Source organism: Microtus oregoni, unplaced genomic scaffold (genome assembly GCF_018167655.1).
Source record: "Microtus oregoni isolate MIOR12 unplaced genomic scaffold, Mior012 000038F_ref0000394, whole genome shotgun sequence".
NCBI lineage: Eukaryota > Metazoa > Chordata > Mammalia > Rodentia > Cricetidae > Microtus > Microtus oregoni.
In genome coordinates, this window is record NW_024543097.1 from 2873175 (window position 1) to 2899235 (window position 26061).

The 26061-nt window shown below is 43.1% G+C and overlaps 1 protein-coding gene across 3 annotated transcripts; it reads left to right on the plus strand.

Moving 5' to 3' along the window:
* The first annotated feature begins 878 nt into the window (after positions 1-878).
* Positions 879-17846, plus strand: LOC121433471 (sp110 nuclear body protein-like). Of its 3 annotated transcripts, none has more exons than XM_041631897.1 (10): positions 879-1010; positions 3558-3722; positions 4222-4390; positions 9134-9400; positions 9924-10007; positions 10978-11055; positions 11164-11247; positions 12414-12698; positions 15916-15984; positions 17313-17846. In XM_041631897.1, the coding sequence occupies exons 2-10, from the start codon at positions 3576-3578 to the stop codon at positions 17462-17464; spliced, it is 1335 nt and encodes a 444-aa protein (XP_041487831.1). In that variant the 5' UTR covers positions 879-1010; positions 3558-3575; the 3' UTR covers positions 17465-17846. The 3 variants fall into 3 exon arrangements, with proteins under 3 accessions (XP_041487831.1, XP_041487833.1, XP_041487832.1); XM_041631898.1 differs by having other exon boundaries at positions 885-1010; positions 3575-3722; XM_041631899.1 differs by lacking the exon at positions 11164-11247.
* Positions 17847-26061: the final 8215 nt, after the last annotated feature.

The window sequence follows — 26061 nt, forward strand, 5'->3', positions numbered from 1 at the left end:
CTGGCTCTAAAGGATTCTTGGGGTGGGGCATGTTTCTGGCACACAAGCCTGCTCTCATGCTCCCACACAACCTGCATGAACTTGAACTTGCCGTGTTCTCCCTCCTCTCTGAGTCCCTATCCCTGGGACAGTCTGGGTCAAGTCTGCTGCTCTGATTGTGCTTGGCTGGAATGTGACTATAGGTGCCTCCATAAGAACAGAGGGGCTCTCTCCTGTGTGGGCTAGCCTTGGTCCAAATCTAAAGCCGCAGAGTCCTCATGGGGGTCCTGGGAGGAAGTTCTCCGTGGGTCAGTACATTTGGGAAACGTAGCAGAGTTCCCCAGAACTCTCAGTTGAAAGCTTCTCAAAGATCCTGCTTCAGGCTCCTCAGGGATCTTCAAAGGGCTGTGCAGCCCCATTCTGCCTGGCTTCACCTGCTGGGGCTGGGGTGGGAGTGGGGTTCACTTCCTTGCCTTTTCTTTCAATTTTCTCCTGACAAACTCTAAGCATTTTAAACATGTCAGCTCTGTTTAGCGTTATTGTTGTTTCCAATTTGACGATTTCTAGCAAATTTATTCTCAATCCAGTTTGAGAACATTTCAGCGTTCCACAAAGATTAAAACGAGGAAAGCTTAAAATGAGGCAACAGATTGAGAAGGAGACAGTGGAAACCCCCTTCCATGTTCTCTGGAGCTGGTCCTTAGCTTCCCCCGCCTGTTACTGCACTCCTGAAGGGCCTGGATTCTCAGCAGGGCCTCTGTAACCCAAACTACTAACGCTGCTGGGGATTCCCTAGGCCCGAGGCCGGAGGGCGGGGAGATGAGGGGGTGGGGGAGGACACGGGGACAGAAGTGGCGCTCTCTCTTCCTGCTCTGTGTGCTGAGATCACTTTCGGTTTTCTTTTCTGGAAGCCCAAGGCGGCAAGGCCAAGGCAGCAAGATTTCCCGGAAGGCGTCTCCTGGCAGGGTCCAGAATCTCCTTAAAGGATCCCTGGCCGCTTTAGTGAGCCTAGGAGACAGCCCAGCATCCAGGTGCGTTCTGCTCTTGGGTTCTGCAAATCTGCAAAGCTGGAGTCTTCATTCTTGGGGATCAGCTTTTACCTGCTGGACCTTAGGGTCCCCAGGCTGTCTCTTGACAAAGTAGTGTTTTCCGGAGTCTTGGGGCGGGTGCCTAGGACCTACTAGGAAGTGGATAAGGGGCCTGGAGGGGCGCGCAGTGGAAGCTAAGACACAGTTTCTTTTCGGGAAGTTAAAGACTGTTGGGGACAGTTTCCTGTGCTTGCTTCTGAGGTTGAACCCTGCATGTGCCCACGGTGGGTGGTGCCTTCAGCATCTACCAGGCATTTGCCTAATTTTGAAGCTAATGAGAAAGAGAAAAATACGGACCGTCTCTGTAGCCTGTTATGAGGTTTCGTTTTTTTTTTTTTGGGGGGGGGGAAGTGTTGTTTGTTTGTTTTGACAAATTTATGTTCATTTCCTTGAAATATATTCCTGTGCATGAAAATTCAAAGGGATTCGTATTTTAGGGTTCATGGTACTGATTACCAAATGAGGCAGGGAACCCTTGAGCTGGTTTACTTTTCTACCATTATCAGGGATTATGACTACCGTTTTCTCTGTAGGCTGCTTTGATATGAATATCTACTATCAAGTCGTTCCCACTTTCCCAGCTCTTCCCACTTGCTGTGTTTTAATGCACTTATTGTACATGTGGCTTATTTTATTGATTGTTTTGTTTGGGCTTTGTCTTTCCTACTGTGTGTTTGCCTTTTCCTAATTTATTTGTAAGACCCTTTAACATAATAAAAACTTGGATGCTGGTGTCTATGAGATGCAGTATCTTTTTTTTTTCCTGTTTTTATTTGAAGACAGAGTTTCACTATGTAGCTCTGACTGTCCTGGAACTTACTATGTAGACCAGGCTGGCCTCAAACTCCACAGAAATTATGAGTCATTTTGTCAGGCTTGAGATACAGTGTCTTGCACAGTGAAAAACAAAATATTAGCACCAGGCAGACTCTGCTGTACCATTGGTTTCCTTGGGCTTTGTTACTTAACCTCTCTGGAGTCTGGTTTTCATCAATTGGAAACCATGGCAGATGAGGAATGAGAACACTGTCAGTCTTAGTCTGAATCCTGCTGTATAGTAAGCCATCCTAAACAGAGCCCAGAGTGTGTATCCCTTCTGGACTCCCCTCTCTCCACATGAGCTCTGTCAACAACTTTCTCTCACACCAGGCCTCAACTGCCAGGATTTTCTCAGGACTGAAGCCTACTGATGGTATTTCCATTGTCCTGCCCTACAGTCCTGCAGCGGGTGATGATGATGCTCCTCATCTTCCTCCTCCTCCTCCTCCTCCTCCTCCTCCTCCTTCTTTTTCTTCTTCTTCTTCTTTCCTTATTTTTTTTTCCCTGCCAAGGTTAAGGAATTTGGAAATTAGTAGAAATGAACAGGACTGCTTAGTTTGCCACTGGGATTAAATCCCTGGAAACGCTCACTAATTACAGTTTAATATTCTATTTAACAAAAGATGAAAGGGGGTATCCTTGTCTGCTTTGTGTTTAAAAAATAAAACAAAATAAACTTCAGTGTTAGCTGGGGACATAGCTCAGTGATAGGGCACTTACCAAAGAAGCACAAGGGCTCAGTCCCCAGGACTGCCAAGTACCAAGAGCTCCCCCAAATGATGGCACTGTTTACTAGGGTTTCTGCTTTTACAACACTTTACCATTGCTGTGTCACCTAGGAAGTTTTGGTCCTGTCACAACTGTCTGGCTATTTCCTCATGATCTGGAAGTGGTCGGTTTTTATGAACATCATATGGTTATGGGAACAGGTACAGGTCTGTCTGGAAGAATGAAGTGGATTTATAAATCCAAACTGTGACATCACTTTGACCAATCCTATTTTTCACACTCTTCCTGGTTTTATTTTGTGTCGCCTGTTTGTGTAAAAATATGTGGTTTTTTTCAGTGTCTAAATATGGCTAGGTTTTTAGCTGCCCACATTTGGCGGTCCCTGTTCTTGAGAACATTGGTACGGGATGGGTTCAGCTGCAATGTGTTGATCTGTTCTAACCCTGCTCAGTGTCAAGCACTCATTCAACTGTAAACCAGCAGCCAGAAGAAAAGTCAGTGTTTGATATCTTCTCAGCCGGGTCCACATTGTGTCATCTAGCATGAGAGTTACCCCACCCTTGTCTGCATTGGAGCTCTCCACAGCTACATAGTTGCAATGACAGTGAGCATCTTGCATACTTTGTGAACTCAGGAAGATACTACCAGTGAAATCCTAACAACAAAGGCTGGACATAACAACCACTCAGGGAATAGCAGATATTTTCAAAAGCCACTTGATGCTTGAAAATGCCTTTCAGGGTGGTGGCATGCTATTGTCTGTCACTCTCAGCCTCTGTGGTCTCTGGGCACTGCCTTTGTTTTCTGTCTGCACAGATCTTTTAGACTTGGGTCTACAGACCACTAAGGGATGCTTGAGGACTAGGATGACTACCTTCAAGTACCCATTCCAACAAGAGCAACTCCCCATACTCTGAACAGCCTCTGTCTCTGTCTCCTCAGCCTGCCTCTTTCCCCAGGATGTTCACCATGACAAAGGCCATTGAGGACGTTCTTCTCCAGCACTTCATTCAGACGAAGCTGGACATTGCCTATGCCATCAACAAGCCTTTCCCTTTCTTCGAAGCCCTCCGAGACCACTGCTTCATCACTGAAAAAATATATAAGGTGAGGCCTGTGGACCCTCCACAAGGCAGTCCAGTCCCCACTAAGTATGTTCCACTATTGAGATCTAGGCCTATAACCCACCAGAGCTTCTCTGTGTAGCCCTAGCTGTCCTAGACCTCACTCTGTAGACTAGGCTGGCCTCAACAGAAAAGATTCAAGATCTGACTCTCTGTCTCCTAGGATTAAAAGCATGTGTCATCAAGCCTGGCTTCTTTTCTTTTTTTAAATTTCAATCATGTATTTGTTTGAGGGTGGAGGTGGGCACATGCGTGATGTGGAGGTCGAAGGACAACTTGCAGACTCTGTTCTTACCTTCCATGATATGGATCCTGGGGAATCCGACCCCTGTCCTCAGGCTCAATGGCCAATACCTTCACCCACTTAGCCAGCCTCAGCAGCCCAAAGTAGCTTTCTTACAATATAGAAAACCACAAATATCGACTTCTCAGCTCAATGAAGAACCATTCAAACTAATTCTTCCTTGCTCCACACTTTGAAGGATTCTCTGGATGCTTGTCGGAATCTGGTCCCTGTATCCAGAGTGGTGCACAATGTTCTCACCAGTCTGGAGCGGACTTTCCACCCGTCACTGCTGCTGACACTGTTCAGCCAAGTCAACCTGCGCGAATACCCCAGCCTGGGGGAAGTTTTCAGAAGCTTCAAAAATGGTAACGTGCTTGGTTTCTCCAAAATCTTTTCCATGGGCAGTGTTACTGTACTAAAAGCCTGGGTTTGTTTCCACTGTGGAATATGCATCCCAATGCCTGCTCTTCCTGTGAACAGGTAAACTGCATTGACTCACAAAAGCAGCTGGAGGGGGTAGCCTGTGCTGCCTTGATCTTGATTGCCCCAAGGTGAATTTTTATTGGGCACAGATGTTTTTGTTGCAGCTACTCAGTGAATTTTTGTTCAGGTATAACTTTGTTTGTGACAGGGTCTCATGATGTAGTCCTTCTGCTTTGGTCTTCTTTCCAAGTGCTGGTGTTACTGGTGTGAGCCCGCCACGCCAGTCTTGAAAATGTAAGGGTACTGGGCCATCTCCAGGGAGCACCTGAGGTGACAGATATGCCAGAGGTCAGATGTGGAAAAAAAACAGCGAGCTCTAGAGACGGAGAGGGGAGAAACGGGTTCAATGCGCATCTCTCTGAGACAGTGCGGTTGTGCAGCACAATTTCTATGATCATCTCATGTGTCCTTAAAACAACCTATGATGTCATGGTTAACTGCTCTTGACAGACAAGGAAAGTTCGGCGGGAACTCCCACAGTGATTTGTTTTAGAAGTAGGACTGGGAACGCCTATATGGATTTCCCAAGACAGAGGCTAAGATAGTAACCACTACGGCAACAGAGCCATCAGGAAAGCAGCTTGTAAGGTTGGAGGAGAGAAGAAAGAGCTCGCAAAGATGAGGGAGACAGACACAGACATGGAAAGAGGGTAGGAGAAAGGATGGAGCATGAAGGGTGATGGAACAGGAAGAGCTGGGACGTTTGTAGAGCCCCATTTCTGGCCCACAATGCCTGAGATAATTTAGCTTACAATGAGAAATAGGTTTGGGAGAGCTCTGGCCTGTCATGGTTGAAGCCTGTAGCGAGGCAGTGTGTCACAGCAGGAATGTGTGGCAAAGTAAAACTATTCACTGTGTGTTCTGAAAATGAAGAGAGACTTGGATTCCATAGTCCCCTTCAAGGGATGCTCCAGTGACCGAACAGGGCTGGTCAGCCCCTCCTCTTCAAGTATCACCCTTTCCCTGACTTCCTAATGCTGCCATCCTTCAATACAGCTCCTTATGTTGTGGAGACCCCCAGCCATAAAGTTATTTTCATTGCTACTTCATAACTGTAATTTTGTTACAGATATGAACCATAATATAAATATCTGATAAGCAGGATATCTGAAATTCAATCCCTGTGAAAAGGTCATATGAGCCCCAAAAGGGTCAAGAACCATGTCTGTAGTGTCACCCTGGAATCCAAACCCTTAACGTCTAAGTTTTGAGGGGACATTGGATATCTAAACTATAGCAGCTGGATAAATAAAGGAATAAAAAGAAGGGCAGAAACAGGTCTGGCGAGTTGAAGTGGGATGAAGAGAACCATCAGGCTATAAAACCAATGGAGACTGGAGAGAACATACTCAGCAGAGTCCAAACACAGTCACACTGCATTGTGACACTGTCGTCGCTGGGGTCACTATTGATGACACTTCACCATCTAAAGGCTCCTCCCCAGAGGACAGATGATTCCTTAAGCTAAGAGAACAGTGGCGGGTAGGCTGCACCTCAAAACCAGAGCAGCTGCCCAGGCATCTGTCCCTGGAAAGACCAGGAGAACACGAGCTTCCAGTATAGGCTGAAGTCCTCCGAGACCTGACTGGGCTCATCTCTTTGCCAGTGCAGCTCTGTGGTTTTGTTCTGAATCTTGTTTGTGTCCATGATTTTTCCCATTCGTGGGTCAAGGCATCTTTATTTCTGAAATAAATGATGAAGAACAGTCTTAAGAGAAACCAGCCCCAATCTCTTAAAGGGAACAGTGTGTGCAAAGCCAAGGGCCTGGTGTTGGGATGGAGACAAAGGTCATAGGTCGAACCCACTGAAGTGACCAGATTGTAGGGTGCAATAGGACCTGCAGGAATGAGCAGAAACTAGAAGATCAAGGTCTCAATGCACTCTGCTAAGAAGACTTTGTTTCATTTACTCCAAGGAGATATATTTATCTGTTAAAATAGGAACCTTTGTTAAAATTGCACAATTAAAATTGTATGTTAAAATTTTGCACAATTGACTAAGTTCTATAAACTAAAATTACAGGAACTTAAATCCCTGGGTACAAAATATCCAATTTTATGTGTCAAAACCAGTTTTGCTTAACTTTCTTTCTTTCTTTTATTTATTTATTTATTTACTCTTGCTGTTATCTTTCAAAACCTTTTCCAAACATTTGGTCACATCCTCTCCCCTCCCTCAACTCCTTTCAGCTCCTCCCATTCTACCCACCCCACTTCATAGTCTTTCTCTCTCTTAGGAAGCTCAAGCCCAGTATACACCTTTAAGCCCAACATTTGGCAAGCAGAGGCAGGTAGATCTCTGTGGGTTTGAAACCAGCTTGGTCTATTGAGTGAGTTCCAAGGCAGCCAGGGCTTTTACATAGAGGAAACCCTATGTTAGAAAAAACACAAAAACAAAAAACAAACAACCCCCCCCCCAAAAAAAAACCCAAATCAGAACAAACAGACAAAAAGCACATATAGACACTAATAAAACTAAAAAAAAAAAAATAAGAAAAAGAAAAAGAAAAAAATGGAGTCCATCTTGTGCTAGCCAATTATTCCTCAGCATGGGGGCCTGACCTGGAGTGTTATTGATATATCCAGTGTCATTTCACTGATGAAAACTGATTTTTCCTTTTCCATCAAGTATTAGATACAAATAGCTTCTTTGTTAGAAGCAGAACTTTGTGCCCACTTCCCATTCTAAGGGCTCAGATGTTTGTCTGGTTTGGACTTGGTCTTGGGCAAGTTGACACATTCTCTGTGAGTTCAGTATGCACCAGTCCCTCTGTGTGCAAAGGAAGCTGTTTACATGGAGTTATCTACCACCTCTGGTCTTATGATCTTTGTACCTCCTCTTTGTACCTCCCCTGAGCTTTGAGGGGAGGACGTGACAGATATCCCATTTAGGACTGAGTACTCCAAAGTTGAGGAAATGCTGCCATGAGATCCAGGTGAAGGGCATTTTTTATTCAGTGATCAATTTGGGAGGGTCCAGCACACGGTGGGTGGTCCTAGAGTCTATAAGAAAGCAGGTTGAGCAAGCCATGGGGAGCAAGCCAGCTACCCCCCCATGGCTTCTGCATCAGCTCCTGCCTCTGGGATCCTGCCCCATTTGAGTCCTGTCCTGACTTCCATCAGTGGTGAACAGCAATGCTGGAGTGTAAGCCAAATAAACCCTCTCCTCTCCAACTTGCTTTTTGGTCATGGTATTTTGTTGCAGCAATAGAAAGCCTAACTAAGACATCTCCCACTCTCTGAATGTTGTCCAGCCGTGGGTCTCTGTGTTAATTCCCATCTTCCACAAGAAGAAGCTTCTCTGGCGAGGGTTGAGTAGTGCAGTGATCTATGGGTGTATTAGGGTTCTCTAGAGGAACAGAAACAATAGAATTTATAGAAAGAGGATTTATTAAAATGGTTTACAGGCTGTAGCTCAGCTAGTCCAACAATGGCTGTCCACCAATGGAATGTTCAATAATACAGTAGTTGTTCAACCAAAGAGGCTGGGTATCTTAGCTGGTCTTCAGTATACTCTGAAATCCCAAAGAAGTAAGCTCTATTGCCAGTTCTTGCCAGAAAGAACAATCATGCAAAGAGAGCTAGCTTCCTTCTTCCATGTCCTTTATATAAACTGCCAGAAAATTGTCTCAGATTAGAGGTGGGGCTTACCACCTAAAAAGATGGTAATTCCAGATGTAGTCAAGTTCATGGCCAATAATAGCCATCACGATGAATATAGCAAAACATCATGAGTAGTGATTGTGTTGCTATGCTCATTTAGAAAATTAACGTAGTAGGTTTTACTTGAGGTCCATGACTTATCTAGTCTTAGATATTTGGACATATTAACAGTGTTGAATGTGGGTTCGATCTCATAACACTGCCCTTACATCCAATAGAAAGGTAGTTGGTCACCCCCATAACGTTTGTGCCACTATTGCCGTAGTGAGTACAGCAGGTCGCAGCATTGTAACTCACTATTGTAGCTCACAACATTCCTAGCTGGGTGAGACTGATGATGACTTTTCACCTCTGGTAGTGTGCATAGGACCTTCTCCAGCACTAAGAATGCTAGTCCGTGGTGGTGAAGCTTCTCGATGAACACTAGCGTGATTTCTTCCTGCAACATGGCATAAGTGTATGGTGCATTCAGCAATAGGGTCTTATTAGCAGGTTATGGAGAGTAACCAATATCACTGGTAATGATCTGTAATGTTTGGGGCAGGGGAACCTCTGGTACTTCTTTGGACAATGACTCAAAAAGATGTGACGTTTTCCTGGAGCTAGGAGTTTTATTTGGTTGCATATGATAACTTATCAGGGCATTGTCTCCCCTGTTATATGATAACTTTGTTTAAATTCAACTTATATTTGTGTATATTTTAGCGAGCTTCTACAGTAGTGGGTTTCTATATGGTCCACCCAAGTTTTGGTGATATATCAGGGACTAAATAGCACTGAGTGTCCAAATGAAATAAAAGCTAAAAGCAGCCACAAATGGACACGGATGGTGATGAACCTGTTCTGTGCACCTGGGGAAAATCAGTAACTCTGCCTCCTGTGCTGTGGGAGAAGGTGCACTAGGCAATCCTATCTGCCAGATAACGTCCAGTGTCGTGATGTGTGTTCCTTTGCTAATTCCAGTTGTTACTGCATATGAAAGGAATAAGAGAAGTACGCAGACCTTACCGAAAGCCCCAGCTGTCCTAGCAGAAGGGCGCTCTTTCCAGACTCTGCTGCCATTGCCACCGCCACAACCATCTCCACCAAGCCATCCGTCCTCTGCTCCAAGAGTCGGTGAGCCCCGAGCAGCCTCACAGCAAATCACTGAGATCCTGGATAAGCAGCCCAGTCCTTCTCCCCGAGCTGTGCCTCCCGCTGGCTTCGTGCAGGAAGGAAAGACCACTCCAGGCAAGAAACAGATCTTCTCCTACAACTTGTAACCATACCTGAGATGCTTGTTCCCTGTTTCTTAGAACCCCGGATTGCTGTCTTTTGTTAATCTGTTCCTTTCTATGCACCCTCGTCTCCACCAACATACAACCCTTTCTAAGATAATAGCAAGCATCGCCAGCGGCCAGGGAGGCTCAGATCCCAGAACACCTTCTTGGTACACCTGGACACCCCAGCCTCTGTCCTTGGCCTTGGTACTTCACCTTCCCTGAGCCTTTAGGGCAGTGGTTCTCAACCTTCCTAGTGCTGTGACCCTTTAATACAGTTCCTTAAGTTGTGGTAATAACAGTCATAACAGTTGTTTTCATTGCTACTTCCTGTCTGTAATTTTTCTACTTTTATGAATTGTAATGCAAATATTTTTCAAGATAGAGGTTTGCCAAAGGGGTCGCAGTCCACAGGTTGAGAACTGCTACTTTAGGCTCGTCAGTCTCCTCCTTATAGCCAACCTTGTAATCCATGGTTTTCCTTCCTACTTCAGCTGCCTCTAACAATTTAACCGCTACAACTGATGAGGAAGCAGACTCAGAAAGGACGTCCAGAATTTCCTCTGGCACTGGACAAGGTAACACTGACTGGGCTGTGGATGGGGACCGTGTGCATGCCCAAAGGGAGGCTGTGGTTGGAACTTCAGGAGAAATAGATGGGCATGAGAATAAATGGGGAGAGACACAGACGGGACTTTCTGCAGACTCACACTGCAAAGGAAATCTTCAAGGCTGCTGTTGGGCACTGGGGGTGTAGCTTAGTGGAGGGTCACTCCCCTGGTAGATGTGAGACTCCTGGGTTCAATCCCTAGTATATAGAATCCCACTTTCTGTTCTGAAATGGCACATAACATGTGAATACACTTACTGGTGATTTTTCGCTGACTACAGAAGCCTTGAGTTTCAGCCTTACTCATTTTATAGTACGTTAAGGGTAGAACCCAAGGCCTCTTGCATGCTAGACAAACACTGACCTACATGCCCAACCCTCCGTATTTATTTTTAGATAAATTCGATTCCAGCGCATATGTATGTTATTAAAACTATTAGAAAGTATTATAAAAATGTTAATGGTCTGTGGGACCTGATTTAGCTTCCAGACTTGTGCCACTTGCCTTCCCCAAACCACCATTATAATGAAGTTTGGTTACATTAACTATAGCAGGATGTATTACTGACATTGCCAAAGATATGTATTATGGACTCCCTGCTCTCCAGGCCTGAGAATAAAAGAGTCATGTTTGAACTCAGGGACATTTCCTCCACTCCTCTGAAACATGCCACTTAAAGTTCAACAGAATCAGAAAGCTAACAGCAATAGAAGGTCTCATCCTCTGCCTTTTTTTTTTTTAAAGAAGAAATACTGTTAGTAAATTAATGAGTTGCTAATTAAGAGTAAGCAACCGTTCGCTGTTGCTTCTCTATCCTGCTTTACCCGGGTTGCCTGCGTTCCTCGCTGGTCAGTTAGAAACACATTTGTTCTCTTTACCACTCTGGTCCCTACCTGCTCATCCTGAAAGCCTTGATTCTTTTCTTCCCTCTGCTCAGCATCCTCCGTGGACCCACAGAGAAATGATAAAGATGACTCTCCAGAGATGCCCCACAGTCGGCCAGGCCCAATCCCAGGTAACTTGCCTTTGGCCTAAACGGACATCCTTTTTGGGGCATTTACACCACCCATTCTCCTCCTTGACATCCAGGCCTCGTAACCCACGATCTTCCTTCCTCCTCCAGTGAACAAAGGCAACTTAACATCCAAGGTTAAGGAGGAAGAAGCCTCAGGAGGGCAGCCTCTCTGTTCCCCTGGTGCTGTGCAAGGTAACACTGGCTAAGGCTGATTTAACTCTTAGTAGTCTTGATTGGGATAGTTTAAACTTACCTCTGATTGGGTGCTTATGGAGTCAGGAACCCTGAGCTCCTGAAAGGAGAGAGAGAGTTGTGGGGAAGGCAAGGGCGAAGGACCGGGAAGGTAGACTTGTAGGAACCGATCACAAAGATCAGAAAGCCCACTCACGTCTGCCAGACTCTAAAATGTTGCTCAAGAATCGGTGTTAAAATGTTAAGGTATTAACTAACAGAGAGAATTCCTCAGCCACAAAGGACTGTGGTAGACTCCAGGAGAGAAGAGGACAAGGCAGGGCTGGACTGTGTGACCTTGCTTCTGTGACAAAGTCACTGCAATAAGTAAGACTCAAAATGACCCCAACAAAATGCCACACAGACAGACAGCAGAAACCCTGTGTGTCCCCAGTGATGGGTGATGCAATTGGTATTGATAACTTTGACATCACCCTGACTGTGGGAGTAGACCCTCGGTGCTGGTTAATTCTTTATCGTATAGAGTGCTAAGAATGCTTGTTATTAAATGATATGAAAAGAAAAATTACTTTGAAAGTAGTAATTCTATAGTAAACTGTAAACGGTGTACAGTGTGCCTCAGGTATCTGGCCAGAAGTTAAGACAATTTTCATTGTGTTGTGTAAGCAGCAGACAGCCTTAAGGAGGACTTTTATCTGTTACAGCTTCAAGCCCCCTTGTTTTTCTTATTGCATCAAAGTTAGCAGAATTTCAAAATGTATTTGCTGTTAACAGATGCATAGGTAGCAACAGCAAGGTGGTCAGAGCTGGAAAAGTGGCTCAGTGGCAAAGATCACGGGCTGCTCTTCCAGAGGACCTGAGTTCAATTCCCAGCACCTTCATGGAAGCTCATAACCATCTGTAACTCCAGCCCTGAAGGATATGGTGCCCTATTCTGGCCTTTGTGGCCACTAGGCACACATGTGGTACCCAGACACACATGCAGGCAAAACACTCAGGTACAAAAAGTTTTAGAAAGATTAACAAGGTCAGATGAAGGCAGAGCCCTGCTGCCTGGCAGATCCCTGGCTTCACTCCCTTTCGGTAGAGTTCTTCTACTGTCTTTCTTCACACACTCTCTTCAGTACACTCTGAGCTCTGAGGTGGGTTCTGTTTTCTTTTGCTAGTGGCAAAAAGTGATTCTCCAGCACCGAATGACCTGGAAATGGCCCAGGAAGCACCCAGCGCTCCTGCAAAGCAGAAAAAGGATTCTCCAGTTCTGAATGACCTGGAAATGGCCCAGGAAGCACCCAGCTCTCCTGCAAAGCAGAAAAATGATTCACCAGCTCTGAATGACCTGGAAATGGCCCAGGAAGCAACCAGCACTCCTGCAAAGCAGAAAGGGGATTCTCCAGCACCAGATGACCTGGAAATGGCCCAGGAAGCAACCAGCACTTCTGCAAAGAAAAAAGGTATAGCCATTCTTTCCCTCAGGATGCTTCCTGCTTCTCCAGCTCTGTCACATCCCAGCATCTACAATGCCACCAGTTCTACAATCACAGCATTTCTGCAGTCTCTCTTCCTTCCACCTTCTCAAAGGCCTCGTGAAAATGATAGGTAACAAGAAGGCACTTAGATGTAGTGAATTAAACGTCCTCAGAGTCACAGACTCCTATCCCACAACTGCTGAGCGTGTCTGTTCCACTAACTTCGTTAACTACAGTTGGTCAGAACACTGCTTCCTCGTGAGTCATGTTCAGGCAGCTTCTGCCATCCTTCACTCTTACACCTTATGGTGGCAAGCAGCTTGGATGGCCACCTGGCTACCTACATTCTATCTCACTCTTTGATTTCCTGCTTCTTTCTTAAGGTGTCACCAATCAGCTAAAATATGTGTTGTTATTGGCCCAGCAAGATGGCTCATTGGTTAGAGGTGGCTGGTACCAGGTCTGATGATCTGAATTTGATCCCTGAAATCTATAAGGCAGAGGAACAGAACCTACTCATTCAAGTTGTCTCCTGCCTGTCACATGGGTACCACGGTACATGTGTCCAACACCCCCACAACCAAAAAATATAATAACAGTAATGATAGTAGTAAACTCTGTGACTACTCTGGTACTGTCCTCCAATGGCTTCCCCATTGGGGTTCCTGGAGCTTCTTAAGCCTAATTTTCTCCCACTTCAGTTTCTGCCATGGTCCTGGATGCCTTCAAGGCATCATGGGTAGCAGGCTGGTCCTGGATGCTTTCAGGGAGTTGCAGATAGCAGGCAACCCACCCAGTACTCCAGCTGCTCCAGTCTTTATCTCCTCGCATCTGGCTACTCTTTCCTTCACAAATTCTTGGTTTCTCGCGTCCAGAAACCATCCATAGGCCCTACCATTATTCAAACCTAGCTTAATTTCCCAATAACTAATACAAGAATTTTTACTTTAACACTTGTTTTAAAAAGTGGGGGGTACTGCTGTGGGACAATAGTCTGTACCCTGTCACTTGTATTTTAAATAAATGCTGATTGGTCAGTAGCCAGGTAGGAAGTACAGGCATGGCAATGAGAATTATGGGAAGAGGAAAGTTTCAGTCTGCAGTCATCACCCAGATGCAGAGGACACAAGATGTGACTGCCTCACCAAAAAAGGTACCAAGCCATGTGGCTAGCACAGACAAGAATGGGTTAATGTAAGATGTAAGAATTAATTAATAGGAAGCCTGAGTTACTAGGCCAATCAGCATTTTATTAAAAATAATACAAGTAACAGAATAAAAGGCCATTGTCCGCAGCACTTCCCCCTCAAAAAAAAAAAAAAGAGAGAGAGAGAGAGAGAAGCAAGAACTATGAATCTAATATCCTTTGTTTAGCTTTTCTTCTGACCATTATCCATAACTACTTGTAACCAACTTTCTAAACAAAGGAAAATATCCATAGTCCATTTGGGGGGAATGTGGGGGTAGTTTTCAAGGCTACTTCTTGCTGATTGGGGGTGCTGATAATCTTATGGGGACCTAAAGAAAATTTAGAATTATGATCAAGTCATGACTGGCGTATCCTATGAGGCTTGATCATCTCAGGCAGCAGTCTTGAATCTGTTCTGGATGTAGGTAGAACTCAGACATCTGGGCCATCCACCCCTATCAGAGATTTCTCAGGAGGTCTTCTTTGGTTAAACCTGATTTTTCTTATCCAGGAATCAATCCACAACCTCTCATTTCCTGTGAAAACAAAAGCAAAACCTCTTCAAAGTAACATACCTTTTAACTTCAGTTTTGATGTCAAGTTATTTTCAAAATACCTATCTTGAATTAATTCAGCAGCATTTATAAACGAATATCTTTTAGCAGCTGTTGTTCCTTCCTCAGCATTCAGACAATTCAAAGAGAGCATGATAACATACAGTATCCAGATTCCCTGTGTGTTTTCCATCTTTACATGGCTTTATTTTAAACTCTTTTATTTTTATTTTTAATTTTTGGCTTTTTGAGACAGGGTTTCTCTGTGTATCTTTGCTCTGAAATTCACTTTGTAGACCTGGCTGTCCCTGAACTCACAGAAATCTGCATGCCTCTGCCTCCCAAATGCTGGGATTAAAGGTGTGTGCCACCACACCCAACTACTCTCTTTTTTTTTCTTTTAAAGGCTTTATCCTTCTTTTTTTTTTCTTTCCAAAGCCTACATATATTTTTAAACACACTGTAAACTGTTTAGAGGCTATTTTGCCTGAAACTATCTTTACTGTATCTCTCTTTTCCTGACCACATGAGTCTATTATTTGCTAAGTGATATGGCTAGGATTAAAGCAGTGGCTTTGATAGCTGAATCCAGCCCATTCCTTAGCTTTCTGAGATTCTAGCCTCATGTCAGAGACACTAACCAGAGCCATGTTTATTGCCACAACTCTATGGTATTTCAAGGTCTCTGTGCAACCACCAAGAAGCATGCTGTAAGCTCTTCATAAATACCATTTAAGTATTTTGTGGTGGGGCCTCTTAAAAGGGCTGCACAGTTTTTGCAGCTAAAGCTGAATCAGGAAGCCTCTCTTAAAAGTGACACATTGGCCTCCAGCAAACAGATCCCACCTGAGAAAATCCTGCTGTCAATGAGCCCTGCTTAACTTTATTCTCTTCTGTCTAGAATTACTTCCCAAGTTCTCTCAGGCTTTATGTGGATGCAGTTGTTTACACGTTGGGCACCATTTGTTGACTGAGATTTTTGTCATGTCCCATCCTGCAGCCATTCAGTCCCAAAGAAATACACAGAGGCTTACATTAATTATAAACTGGAAATCAGCATTTTATTGAAAATAATATGAGTGACAGGATAAAAAACCATTGTCCTACAGCAGTCCTTGAAGTTTGTTTCTTCTTGTTCAACCTCTGATCTCTCCTTTCCAGCTGATTTTTTAAAGGTTTAGGGGTGAGCTTGGAGAGCTGTCTCAAGGTTAAGGCACACACATATACACACATACACATGCATGCACATACACATATATACATACATACACACGTACACACACATACATGCATACATACATATGTACACACAAGCACACACACACACACATGCACACACATACATATACACATACACACACAATTACTGAACAAAAAATATTATTTAATTTTTCTAAATAAAAAATACTGACAGATCTATATTTGTGACTATAAAAGATTTTGTATTCTTTCTTCTTAGCAAAAAAAAGGAAAAGAGACATCTGGTCAACACCCAAAAGAAGACGTCAGAAGAAAAGACCCACACAAGGTGAGATAAGGAGGCAAGGGGACGCTGGAGGGGGCTCCTGAGGGGCCAAAAATCTGGTATAGAAGAAATGAGGTTTGCTGTAAACTCAATGAGAAGGCACACAGGTGTTCTGGATAGTGTGGTGATCTGGTTTAAATTTCACCCGACCAGTTTTGTCACTGGGTAACCAGTGCACTCTGTTTTGATGGGAGGTTGCAGTGGTCCAAGGGGAAGGATGGAGAGCGACAGGTTTCCTCTTTATGTTCATGAGGATGGCACCATCCTTCCAAACTAAAGGGGGAATTAACAACTTCATTCTGTGAGATAAAATGTAAAAGAGCCTGGGTCCTAGCCCTAAGGGGCCGTGTCTTAGGGTTTCTTGGCTGTGAAGAGAGACCATGACCACAGCAACTCTTATAAAGGAAATAAATTTAATTGGGTGGCTTACATTTTCAGAGATTTAGTCCATTATCATCATGGTGCAAGATGATGGTTTGCAGGCAGACATGGTGCTGGAGAAGTAGCTGGGAGTCCTATATTTTGACCTGCAGGCAGCAGGAAGTGGTCTGAGATACTGGGCATGGCTTGAGCATGTATGACACTTCAAAGCCAACCCCCACAGAGACACACCTCCTCCAAGAAGTCCACACCTACTCTAACAAAGCCATACCTCCTAATAATGCCACTCCCTTTAGGGGCCATTTTCTCTGAAACCACCCCAGGCAGCTCATGAGACAAGTGCCAGAATAGCTCTGGAGAGGAGCCCTTGTGACAGTGGGCTGTGGCTGTCCTGTGATGTCCACTTCCTAAGTCCCAGCAATGAAAAGCGCTGTGCTCTCCCTCTCTTCAGTGAAGCCTACTGGTCCTCCAGCAGAGCCTCTGGGCCTCAGCCACACACTCCAGTGGCACTCCTGGGAGCTGACTTCATGGCAGGAACTACGCCTGTCCCTCCTGTATTTCTGTGTGCTTTACCCAGGAGAGGTGTCTAGTGGTCTTGGATGCTGTCTGTTCTGCATATGCGTGCTACATGGAAGGCTCTCCTTCCCCACCTGAAGAATCCCAGGGCTCTGATGGGACCATCTCATGGTTCAGGAGTCTTACAAGCATGAAACAGAAAGCAACCTCCCAATAACCCCATATTAATCTAGTTAATTCTTCTGAAAGCTCCCTGGGGTGAGAACATAGGGAGAACATACTTGGGGGGAGAAAGCATGATGCACATCAGAAAAAAAAACAGTAAAAGAAAAGTGAGGCACGGAGATCTGGAAGGGAGGGTGGAATGGGGAAAGAAATCTGAAAGAAGGAAAGTTCCACTGGGTACATCCATTCATGTGTCTCTCTTGGCCCAGGGGTGATCTCACCTGGACAAGGAGTCCGGAAGAAGCTCAAAGTGGTGGATCAGAAGACTCAGAGGAAGAATGCCTCAACCAGGAATTTGAGGATGGTGACCAGGGCTCAGAAGGCAAGGACTGGATGTTCAGATATCCAGAGCACAGGATAAGGCTGCAGTGGGACCTGCCATTGGAAAGGCTCAGTATGGCAGGGTCCCTTAGAGATGGCACAGGGGTGGGGAAGATTCATGAATTCAATATTAAGACAGAGAAAGGATGAGGATGGAGGTGAGAGGGGGCAAAGAGAGGCAATGGTCTACTGTGGCTGAGGAGTTTTTGTTAAAGAAACATAACCACAGGTCATAAGATCATAGCCACAGGTCATCACAGCTGAGACCTAAGGCAGAGAAAGAGTGTCCATCCTTTAGATTTTACAACCTTAAAGATAACTAAGAACTTTCAAAGGTCCATGTCTATGTTGTTTATGTCTACCTATTTGTACATTGTTTATAGCTAAAAACCAATAATTAAAAATTTTTACTTAAAATGAAATAAGTTGTTTGGTCATATAACTGTATAAAAAGGTATTTCTGAGCCAGGTAGCCTTGGCGCTTACCTTTAATCCTCACACTCAGGGAAGAAGAGGCAGAGGAATCTCTGAGTTCGAAGCCAGCCTGGTCTATAGAACTGTTTCCATGACAGAAACTCTTTCTGGAAAAACAAAAAGCAAAAAACGACAACTACAAAGTATTACTGAACAAAAAAAAAATAGAAGATTGGTATCAATCTATGTTCCTGTAGGCCTTGGTAATGTTGGGCTACATGAGCGACAGGTAGAGTCTTAGAGTTGTTCTTGAATTCACACAGTTATGATTGGCTGTGGCTGAGGACAGGACGAAAATCTACCATCACAAAGCCATGAAGTTGAAAGAGTGGGATATTCTAATAATGGTTGTACAAGTTTGCATTCCCACCAACAATGGATGAGTGTCCCCTTACTCGACATCCTCTCCAGAATAGGCTATCATTGGTATTTTTGATTTTAGCCATCCTGAAAGGTTTAAGGTGGTATCTCAAATCTGTTTTGATTTGCATTTCCCTGATAGCTAAGGAAGTTGAACATGTCCTTAAATAACTTTTGGCCATTTGAAATTCTTCTGTTGGGAATTCTCTGTTCAGTTCGGTACCCCATTTTTAAATTGGGTTATTTAGATATTTTTTTTTTATATTGAGAAAAGGAAAAAAAAGTATCCACCTCCTCCCAGCCTCCCAGTTCCCTCCCCCTCCTCCCACCCTTCTCCCCCTCCCCCAAACTCCTTTCCCCCTCCCTATCCAGTCCAAAGAGCAGTCAGGGTTCCCTGCCCTGTGGAAAGTCCAAGGTCCACCCCCCTCCGACCATGTCTAGAAAGGTGAACATCCAAACTGGCTAGGCTCCCACAAAGCCAGAACATGAAGTAGGGTCAAAACCCTGTGCCATTGTCCTTGGCTTCTCATCAGTCCTCATTGTTCGCCATGTTCAGAGAGTCCGATTTTATCCCATGCTTTTTCAGTCACAGTCCAGCTGGCCTTGGTGAGCTCCCAATAGATCAGCCCCATTGTCTCAGTGGGTGGGTGCACCCCTCGTGGTCCTGACTTCCTTGCTCATCTTCTCCCTCCTTCCGCTCCTCATTGGGACCTTGGGAGCTCAATCCAGTGCTCCAGTGTGGGTCTCTGTCTCTATCTCCATCCATCACTATATGAAGGTTCTATGGTGATATGCAAGATATTCGTCAGTATTGCTATAGGATAGGGTCATTTCAGGTTCCCTATCCTCAGCTGCCCAAGAGACTAACTGGAGACATCACCATGGGCTCCTGGGAGCCACTCTAGGGTCAAGTCTCTTGCCAACCCTAAGGTGGCTCCCTTAACTAAGAATTGTGCTTCTGTGCTCCCCTGTCCAACCTTCCTTTGTCCCAATCCTCCTGTTTCCCCAAGTTCCCCCCTCCTTCCCTTCTCACTTTTCTCTCCCCATCTCCCCTTACCCCCATCCCACCCCACCCCCAAGATCCCAATTTTCTCTCCGGCAATTTTGTCTACTTCCCATAGGCAAGAGGATAACTATATGTTTTTCCTTGGGTTCACCTTCTTATTTAGCTTCTTTAGGTTAACCAATTGTAGTCTCCGTGACCCTTATATATGGCTAGAAACCAATTATGAGTGAGTACATCCCATATTCATCTTTTTGGGTCTGGGTTACCTCACTCAGAATAGTGTTTTCTATTTCCATCCATTTACATGCAAAATTTGAGAAGTCATTGTTTTTACCGCAGCGTAGTACTCTAATGTGTATATATTCCACACTTTCTTCATCCATTCTTCCATTGAAGGGCATCTAGGTTGTTTCCAGGTTCTGGCTATTACAAATAATACTGCTGTGAACATAGTTGAACAAATGCTTTTGTCATATGATAGGGCATCTCTTGGGTATATTCCCAAGAGTGGTATTGCTGGGTCCAGGGGTAGGTTGATCCCGAATTTCCTGAGAAACCGAAACACTGATTTCCAAAGTGGTTGCACAAGATTGCATTCCCTCCAGCAATGGATGAGGGTACCCCTTCCTCCACAGCCTCTCCAGCAAAGGCTATCATTGGTGTTTTTTGACTTTAGCCATTCTGACAGGTGTAAGATGATATCTCAAAGTTGTTTTGATTTACATTTCCCTGATTGCTAAGGAGGTTGAGCATGACCTTAAGTGTCTTTTGGCCATTTGAAATTCTTCTGTAGAGAATTCTCTGTTCAGTTCAGTGCCCCATTTTTTAATTGGGTTAATTAGCATTTTAGAGTCGAGTTTCTTGAGTTCTCTATATATTTTGGAGATTAGACCTTTGTCTGTTGCAGGGTTGGTGAAGATCTTCTCCCAGTCAGTAGGTTGCCTTTTTGTCTTAGTGACAGTGTCCTTTGCTTTACAGAAGCTTCTCAGTGTTAGTAGGTCCCATTTATTCAATGTTGCCCTTAATGTCTGTGCTGCTGGGGATATACATAGGAAGCGATCTCCTGTGCCCATCTGTCGTAGGGTACTTCCCACTTTCTCTTCTATCAGGTTCAGTGTGTTCAGCCTGATATTGAGGTCTTTGATCCATTTGGACTTGAGTTTAGTGCATGGTGATAGATATGGGTCTATTTTCATTCTTCTACAGCTTGACATCCAGTTGTGCCAGCACCATTTGTTGAAGATGCTTTCTTTCTTCCATTGTATACTTTTAGTTCCTTTATCGAAAAGGGGGTGTTCATAGGTTTGTGGGTTAAAATCCAGGTCTTCTATACGATTCCATTGGTCAACTTCTCTGTTTTTATGCCAGTACCACACTGTTTTCATTACTGTAGCTCTGTAATAAGAGTTTGAAGTCAGGGATGGTAATGCCTCCAGAAGATCCTTTATTGTATAGGATTGTTTTGGCTATCCTGGGTTTTTTGTTTTTCCATATAAAGTTGATTATTGTCCTCTCCAGATCTGTGAAGAATTTTGATGGGAGCTTGATGGGGATTGCATTGAATCTATAAATTGCCTTTGGTACAATTGCCAATTTTACTAGGTTGATCCTCCCAATCCAAGAGCAAGGAAGGTCCTTCCATTTTCTGGTATCCTTTTCAATTTCTTTCTTCAATGCCTTATAGTTCTTGTCATGTAGATCTTTCACTTCCTTGGTTAGAGTTACCCCAAGATATTTTATGCTGTTTCTGTCTATCGTGAAAGGTGAAGCTTCTCTGATTTCTCTCTCTGCTTTCATATCCTTTGTGTATAAGAGGGCGACTGATTTCTTGGAGTTGACCTTGTATCCTGCCATATTACTAAAGCTATTTATCAGCTGTAAAAGTTCTTTGGTGGAGTTTTGGGGGTCGCTTATGTACACTATCATATCATCTGCAAATAACGAAAGTTTTACTTCTTCCTTTCCAATTCGAATCCCCTTGATCCCATTATGTTGTCTTATTGCTATTGCTAGAACTGCAAGCACTATATTGAAGAGGTATGGCGAGAATGGACAGCCTTGTCGTGTTCCTGAGTTTCGCGGGATGGCTTTGAGTTTCTCTGTGTTTAATTTGATGTTAGCTGTTGGCTTGCTGTATATAACTTTTATTATATTTAGGTATGACCCTTGTATCCCTAATCGCTCCAAGACTTTTATCATAAAGGGATGTTGAATTTTGTTAAATGCTTTTTCAGCACCTAATGAAATGATCATCTGGTTTTTTTTCTTTCAGTTTATTTATATGAAGGATTACATTGATAGATTTTCGTATGTTGAACCAGCCCTGCATCTCTGGGATGAGGCCTACTTGATCATAATGGATAATTTTCCTAATGTGTTCTTGGATACAGTTTGCCAGTATTTTGTTGAGGATTTTTGCGTCGATGTTCATGAGTGAAATTGGCTTGTAATTCTCTTTCTTGGTTGAGTCTTTTGTGGTTTTGGTATCAGAGTAACTGTAGCTTCATAAAAGGAATTTGTTAATGACCCTTCTGTTTCTATATTGTGGAATACATTAAGGAGTATAGGTATTAGCTCTTCTTGAAAGTTCTGGTAGAATTCCGCATTGAAACCATCTGGTCCTGGGCTTTTTTTGGTAGGGAGGTTTTTTATAACGACTTCTAATTCTTCACGACTAACAGATCTGTTTAGATTGTTCACCTGGTCCTGATTTAACTTTGGTATATTTTATTTATCTCAAAAAGTGCCCATTTCTTTTACATTTTCCAGTTTTGTGGTATATAGGCTTTTGTACTAAGATCTAATAATTCTCTGAATTTCCTCTGTGTCTGTGGTTATGTCCCCCTTTTCATTTCTGATCTTATTAATTTGCGTATTCTCTCTCTGCCATTTGATTAGTTTGGATAGGTGTTAATCAATCTTGTTGATTTTCTCCAGGAACCAGCTTTTTGTTTTATTGATTCTTTGGATTGTTTTCTGTGTTTCTATTTTGTTGATTTCAGCCCTCAATTTGATTATTTCCAGTCTTCTACTCCTCCTAGGTGAGTCTGCTTCTTTTTTTTCTAGAGCTTTCAGGTGGGCTGTTAAGTCTCCAATATGTGCTTTCTCTGTTTTCTTTAAGTGGGCACTTAGTGCTATGAACCTTCCTCTTAGGACTGCTTTCATAGTGTACCATAAGTTCGAGTATGTTGTTTCTTTATTTTCATTGAATTCAAGGAAGACTTTAATTTCTTTCTTTATTTCTTCCTTAATCCAGGTATGGTTCAGTAGTTGACTGTTCAGTTTCCATGAGTTTGTAGGCTTTCTGGGGGTAGCATTGTTGTTGAATTCTAACTTTAATCCATGGTGATCTGATAAGACACAGGTGGTTACTAATATTTTTTTGTAACTGTGTAAGTTAGCTTTGTTACCGAGTATGTGGTCAATTTTCGAGAAGGTTCCATGACCTGCAGATAAGAAGGTATATTCTTTCCTCTTTGGGTGGAATAATCTATAGATGTCTGTTAAATCCATTTGCTTCATTACCTCCATTAATTCTCTAATTTCTCTGTTAGGTTTCTGTCTGATTGACCTGTCCATTGGTGAGAGAGGAGTGTTGAAGTCTCCTACTATTAGTGTGTGCGGTTTGATGGCTGCCTTGAGTTTTAGTAATGTTTCTTTTACGTACGTCTGTGCTTTTATATTAGGGGCATAGATATTCATGATTGAGACTTCATCCTGATGAATTGTTTCCGTTTTGAGTATAAAATGTCCCTCTCCATCTCTTCTGATTGATTTAAGTTTGAAGTCAACTTTGTTAGAAATTAGTATGGCCACACCTGCTTGTTTCTTAGGTCCATTTGCTTGATAAGCCTTTTCCCAGCCCTTTACTTTGAGTAGGTTCCTGTCTTTGTGGTTGAGGTGTGTTTCTTGTAAACAGCAGAATGTTGGATCCTGTTTTCGTATCCAATCTCTTAGCCTGTGCCTTTTTATCGGTGAGTTGAGTCCATTGACATTAAGTGATATTAATGACTAGTGGTTGTTAACTCCGGTCACTTTTTTTAGTAGTAGGGTTTGTGTGTTTCCCTTCTTTGAGTTGCGCTGGTGAAGGGTCTCTAGATGTCTGAGTTATTGTGGTCATTGTTGGACTCCTTGGTTAGTGATTTTCCTTCTATTATTTTCTGTAAGGCTGGATTTGTGGCTACGTATTGTTTAAATTTGTTTTTATCCTGGAAAATTTTGTTTTCTCCATTTATAGTGAACGAAAGCTTGGCTGGGTATAGTAGTCTGGGTTTGCATCCATGGTCTCTTAGTTTTTGCAGTACATCTATTGAGGACCTTCTGGCTTTCATGGTTTCCATAGAGAAGTCAGGTGTAAGTCTGATAGATTTACCTTTATAAGTAACTTGTCCTTTTTCCTTTGCGGCTCTTACTATTCTTTCTTTATTTTGTATGCTTTGTGTTTTTATTATTATATGGCGAGGGGATTTTTTTTTTGATCCAGCCTATTCGGTGTTCTTTATGCTTCTTGAACCTTCATAGGTACATCTTTCTTCAGGTTGGGAAAGTTTTCTTCTATAATTTTATTAAGTATATTTTCTAGACCGTTGAACTGCACTTCTTCTCCTTCTTCTACTCCAATTATTCTTAAGTTTGGTCTTTTTATTGTGTCCCATATTTCCTGAATGTTTTGTGATGAGAGTTTGTTAGACTTGCTGTTTTCTTTGATCAGTGCATTTATTTTCTCTATATTATCTTCAGAATCTGAGATTCTTTCTTCTATCTCTTGTATTCTGCTGGTTATGCTTGTTTCTGTAGTCTCTATTCGTTTACCTAGATTTTCCATGTCTAGCCAGCCCTCTGTTTGTGTTTTCTTCTTTGCCTCCATTTCAGTTTTCAAGTCTTGAACTGTTTCCATTATCTGCTTGATTGTTTTTCCTTGGTTTCTTAGGGTATCATTCACTGATTTAATCAATTCCTCAAACTTTCTGTTATACTTCTCATCTATTTCTATAAGGGCGTTTTTTATATGCTGTTTAAGGGCCTCTATCACTTTTATAAAGTCAGTTTTTTCTACTTCTTCTTGATTAAGGTGTTCATGTCCTCCTGTTGTGAGGTTGCTGGGTTCTGGTGGTTTCATGTTGTTTTTCAGCTTGTTGGGTGAATTCTTGCATTGGTGCCTGCCCATCTCTTCCTCCGAATGAAGTAATAAGGGCAGCGGGGCTGCATCCCCAGCACCCCGGCTGCCTGCTTGGCGGCTAGCTTATGCCCCGAAATAATTACACGGACACTGTATTCATTTAATCACTGCTTGGCCCTTCTGCCCTAGCCCTTACTGGCTAATTCTGATATCCCGATCAACCCATCTCTAATAATCGGTGAGCACCGGTCTTACCGGGAAGATTCTAGCCTAGTCCATCCTGGGTCGAGCTTCATGGCGTGTGTCTGCCTGGGAGCTGGGAGTATGGCGTCTCCCTGAGGCGTCTGCTCCCGAGAGCAGAGCGGTGGAGTCTCTGAGCTCACTTCCTTTTCCTCCCAGCATTTTGTTCTGTTTACTCCTCCCACCTATCCTCTAACCAATAAAATGGGCCAGGGCAGTGCCTTTATTAGCCAATGACCTTCCTCCATCATTTCCCCTTTTTCGGTTTAAACAAAAAAAAAGGCTTTAACATAGCAAAATTACATATAACAAAACAGTTATCAAGTAAAAGTTACAATAATCTTTATCATAACTAAGGAAAACTACAACTAACTATTCTTAACTCCATCAAAGACTCCAGAAAGATATATTACCTAAGTAAACAAGAACTAAGAAACTTCAAACTCTAGAAATGACAAAGAAATCTCGCTGCCTGGACAGTCACCCAAAGTTCTTTTGTACCGTTGGGGCATCCATCTTCAAGCCTTCAGGCCCATGGTATCCAGCAGACATTTCCATAAAGCAGGAAAATTCAAAGTCAGTTCAGTCACTATCTGTTGTGTCCTGCAGAATGTCTCGCAGACTCTTTCATGAATCAGGAACCCCGAAAGATCATCTCACCTTAGGCAAGTTCAGTAGTCCTCTCTCTGCGGGTTCTCTGTGTCCAGTTTATGCAATAGTCCAGGCAAGAGCAGTTTCTTGCCCAAATGGCTATCAAACTCCATAAGGTGCCTCTTCGATGCCCATCTTCCTCTTGAAGTACATTGGTGCTGCCAGGAGCAGAGTGTCTCATTGTCATGAAAAGTCCTCAGTTATTAAAACATTAAATGTCCTATTCTGTAATCTTTGAAAGACATGAAAAATGTCTATCTAAAATATATCTACGCACATCTAGAAAATATTAACTAACATGACTACAAACTTGACTATTATTTGTGATTATCCATCAACAACCTATATTTCCTAATTATACATTACATTTTAATAATGAACTACACAATCACAATACCTTAATAAAGATCAGAAATACATATACATATAACAAAATTGACCATAAATCTCTATCAATAAAGGAAAATCTATACTAATGCAAATTATTCATACCTATATCATATCCCCCTTTAAATGTAAAAGAACATTTATAAACATTTTTTGGGAATATGGGCACAGTTATTTCTCTCCAAACTGCTTCCTGCTGAATGGGGGCGTCGTCAATTAGGTCTTTCACGGTATAACCTGTGTGCTAGTTTCATCTCAGTTGGCAGTTGAGCGAAGCAATTTTCTGAAGATGTTCACTGCAACCCTTCAGGAGGGCGTGGTCCATCATACCAAATCGGAATAGAACAGGGTCTCATCCTCTGTGAAAACAAAATAAGAAACTCCTTTCCAAAGTATCATG

Excerpts from the sequence above, each read along its gene's own strand:
- LOC121433471 (XM_041631897.1), top strand. The coding sequence starts at position 3,576 with ATGTTCACCATGACAAAGGCCATTGAGGACGTTCTTCTCCAGCACTTC. Across the intron at positions 11,248-12,413 it reads TTCCCCTGGTGCTGTGCAAG|TGGCAAAAAGTGATTCTCCA; the intron begins GTAACACTGGCT and ends TTCTTTTGCTAG. Across the intron at positions 15,985-17,312 it reads GAAGAAAAGACCCACACAAG|GGGTGATCTCACCTGGACAA; the intron begins GTGAGATAAGGA and ends CTCTTGGCCCAG.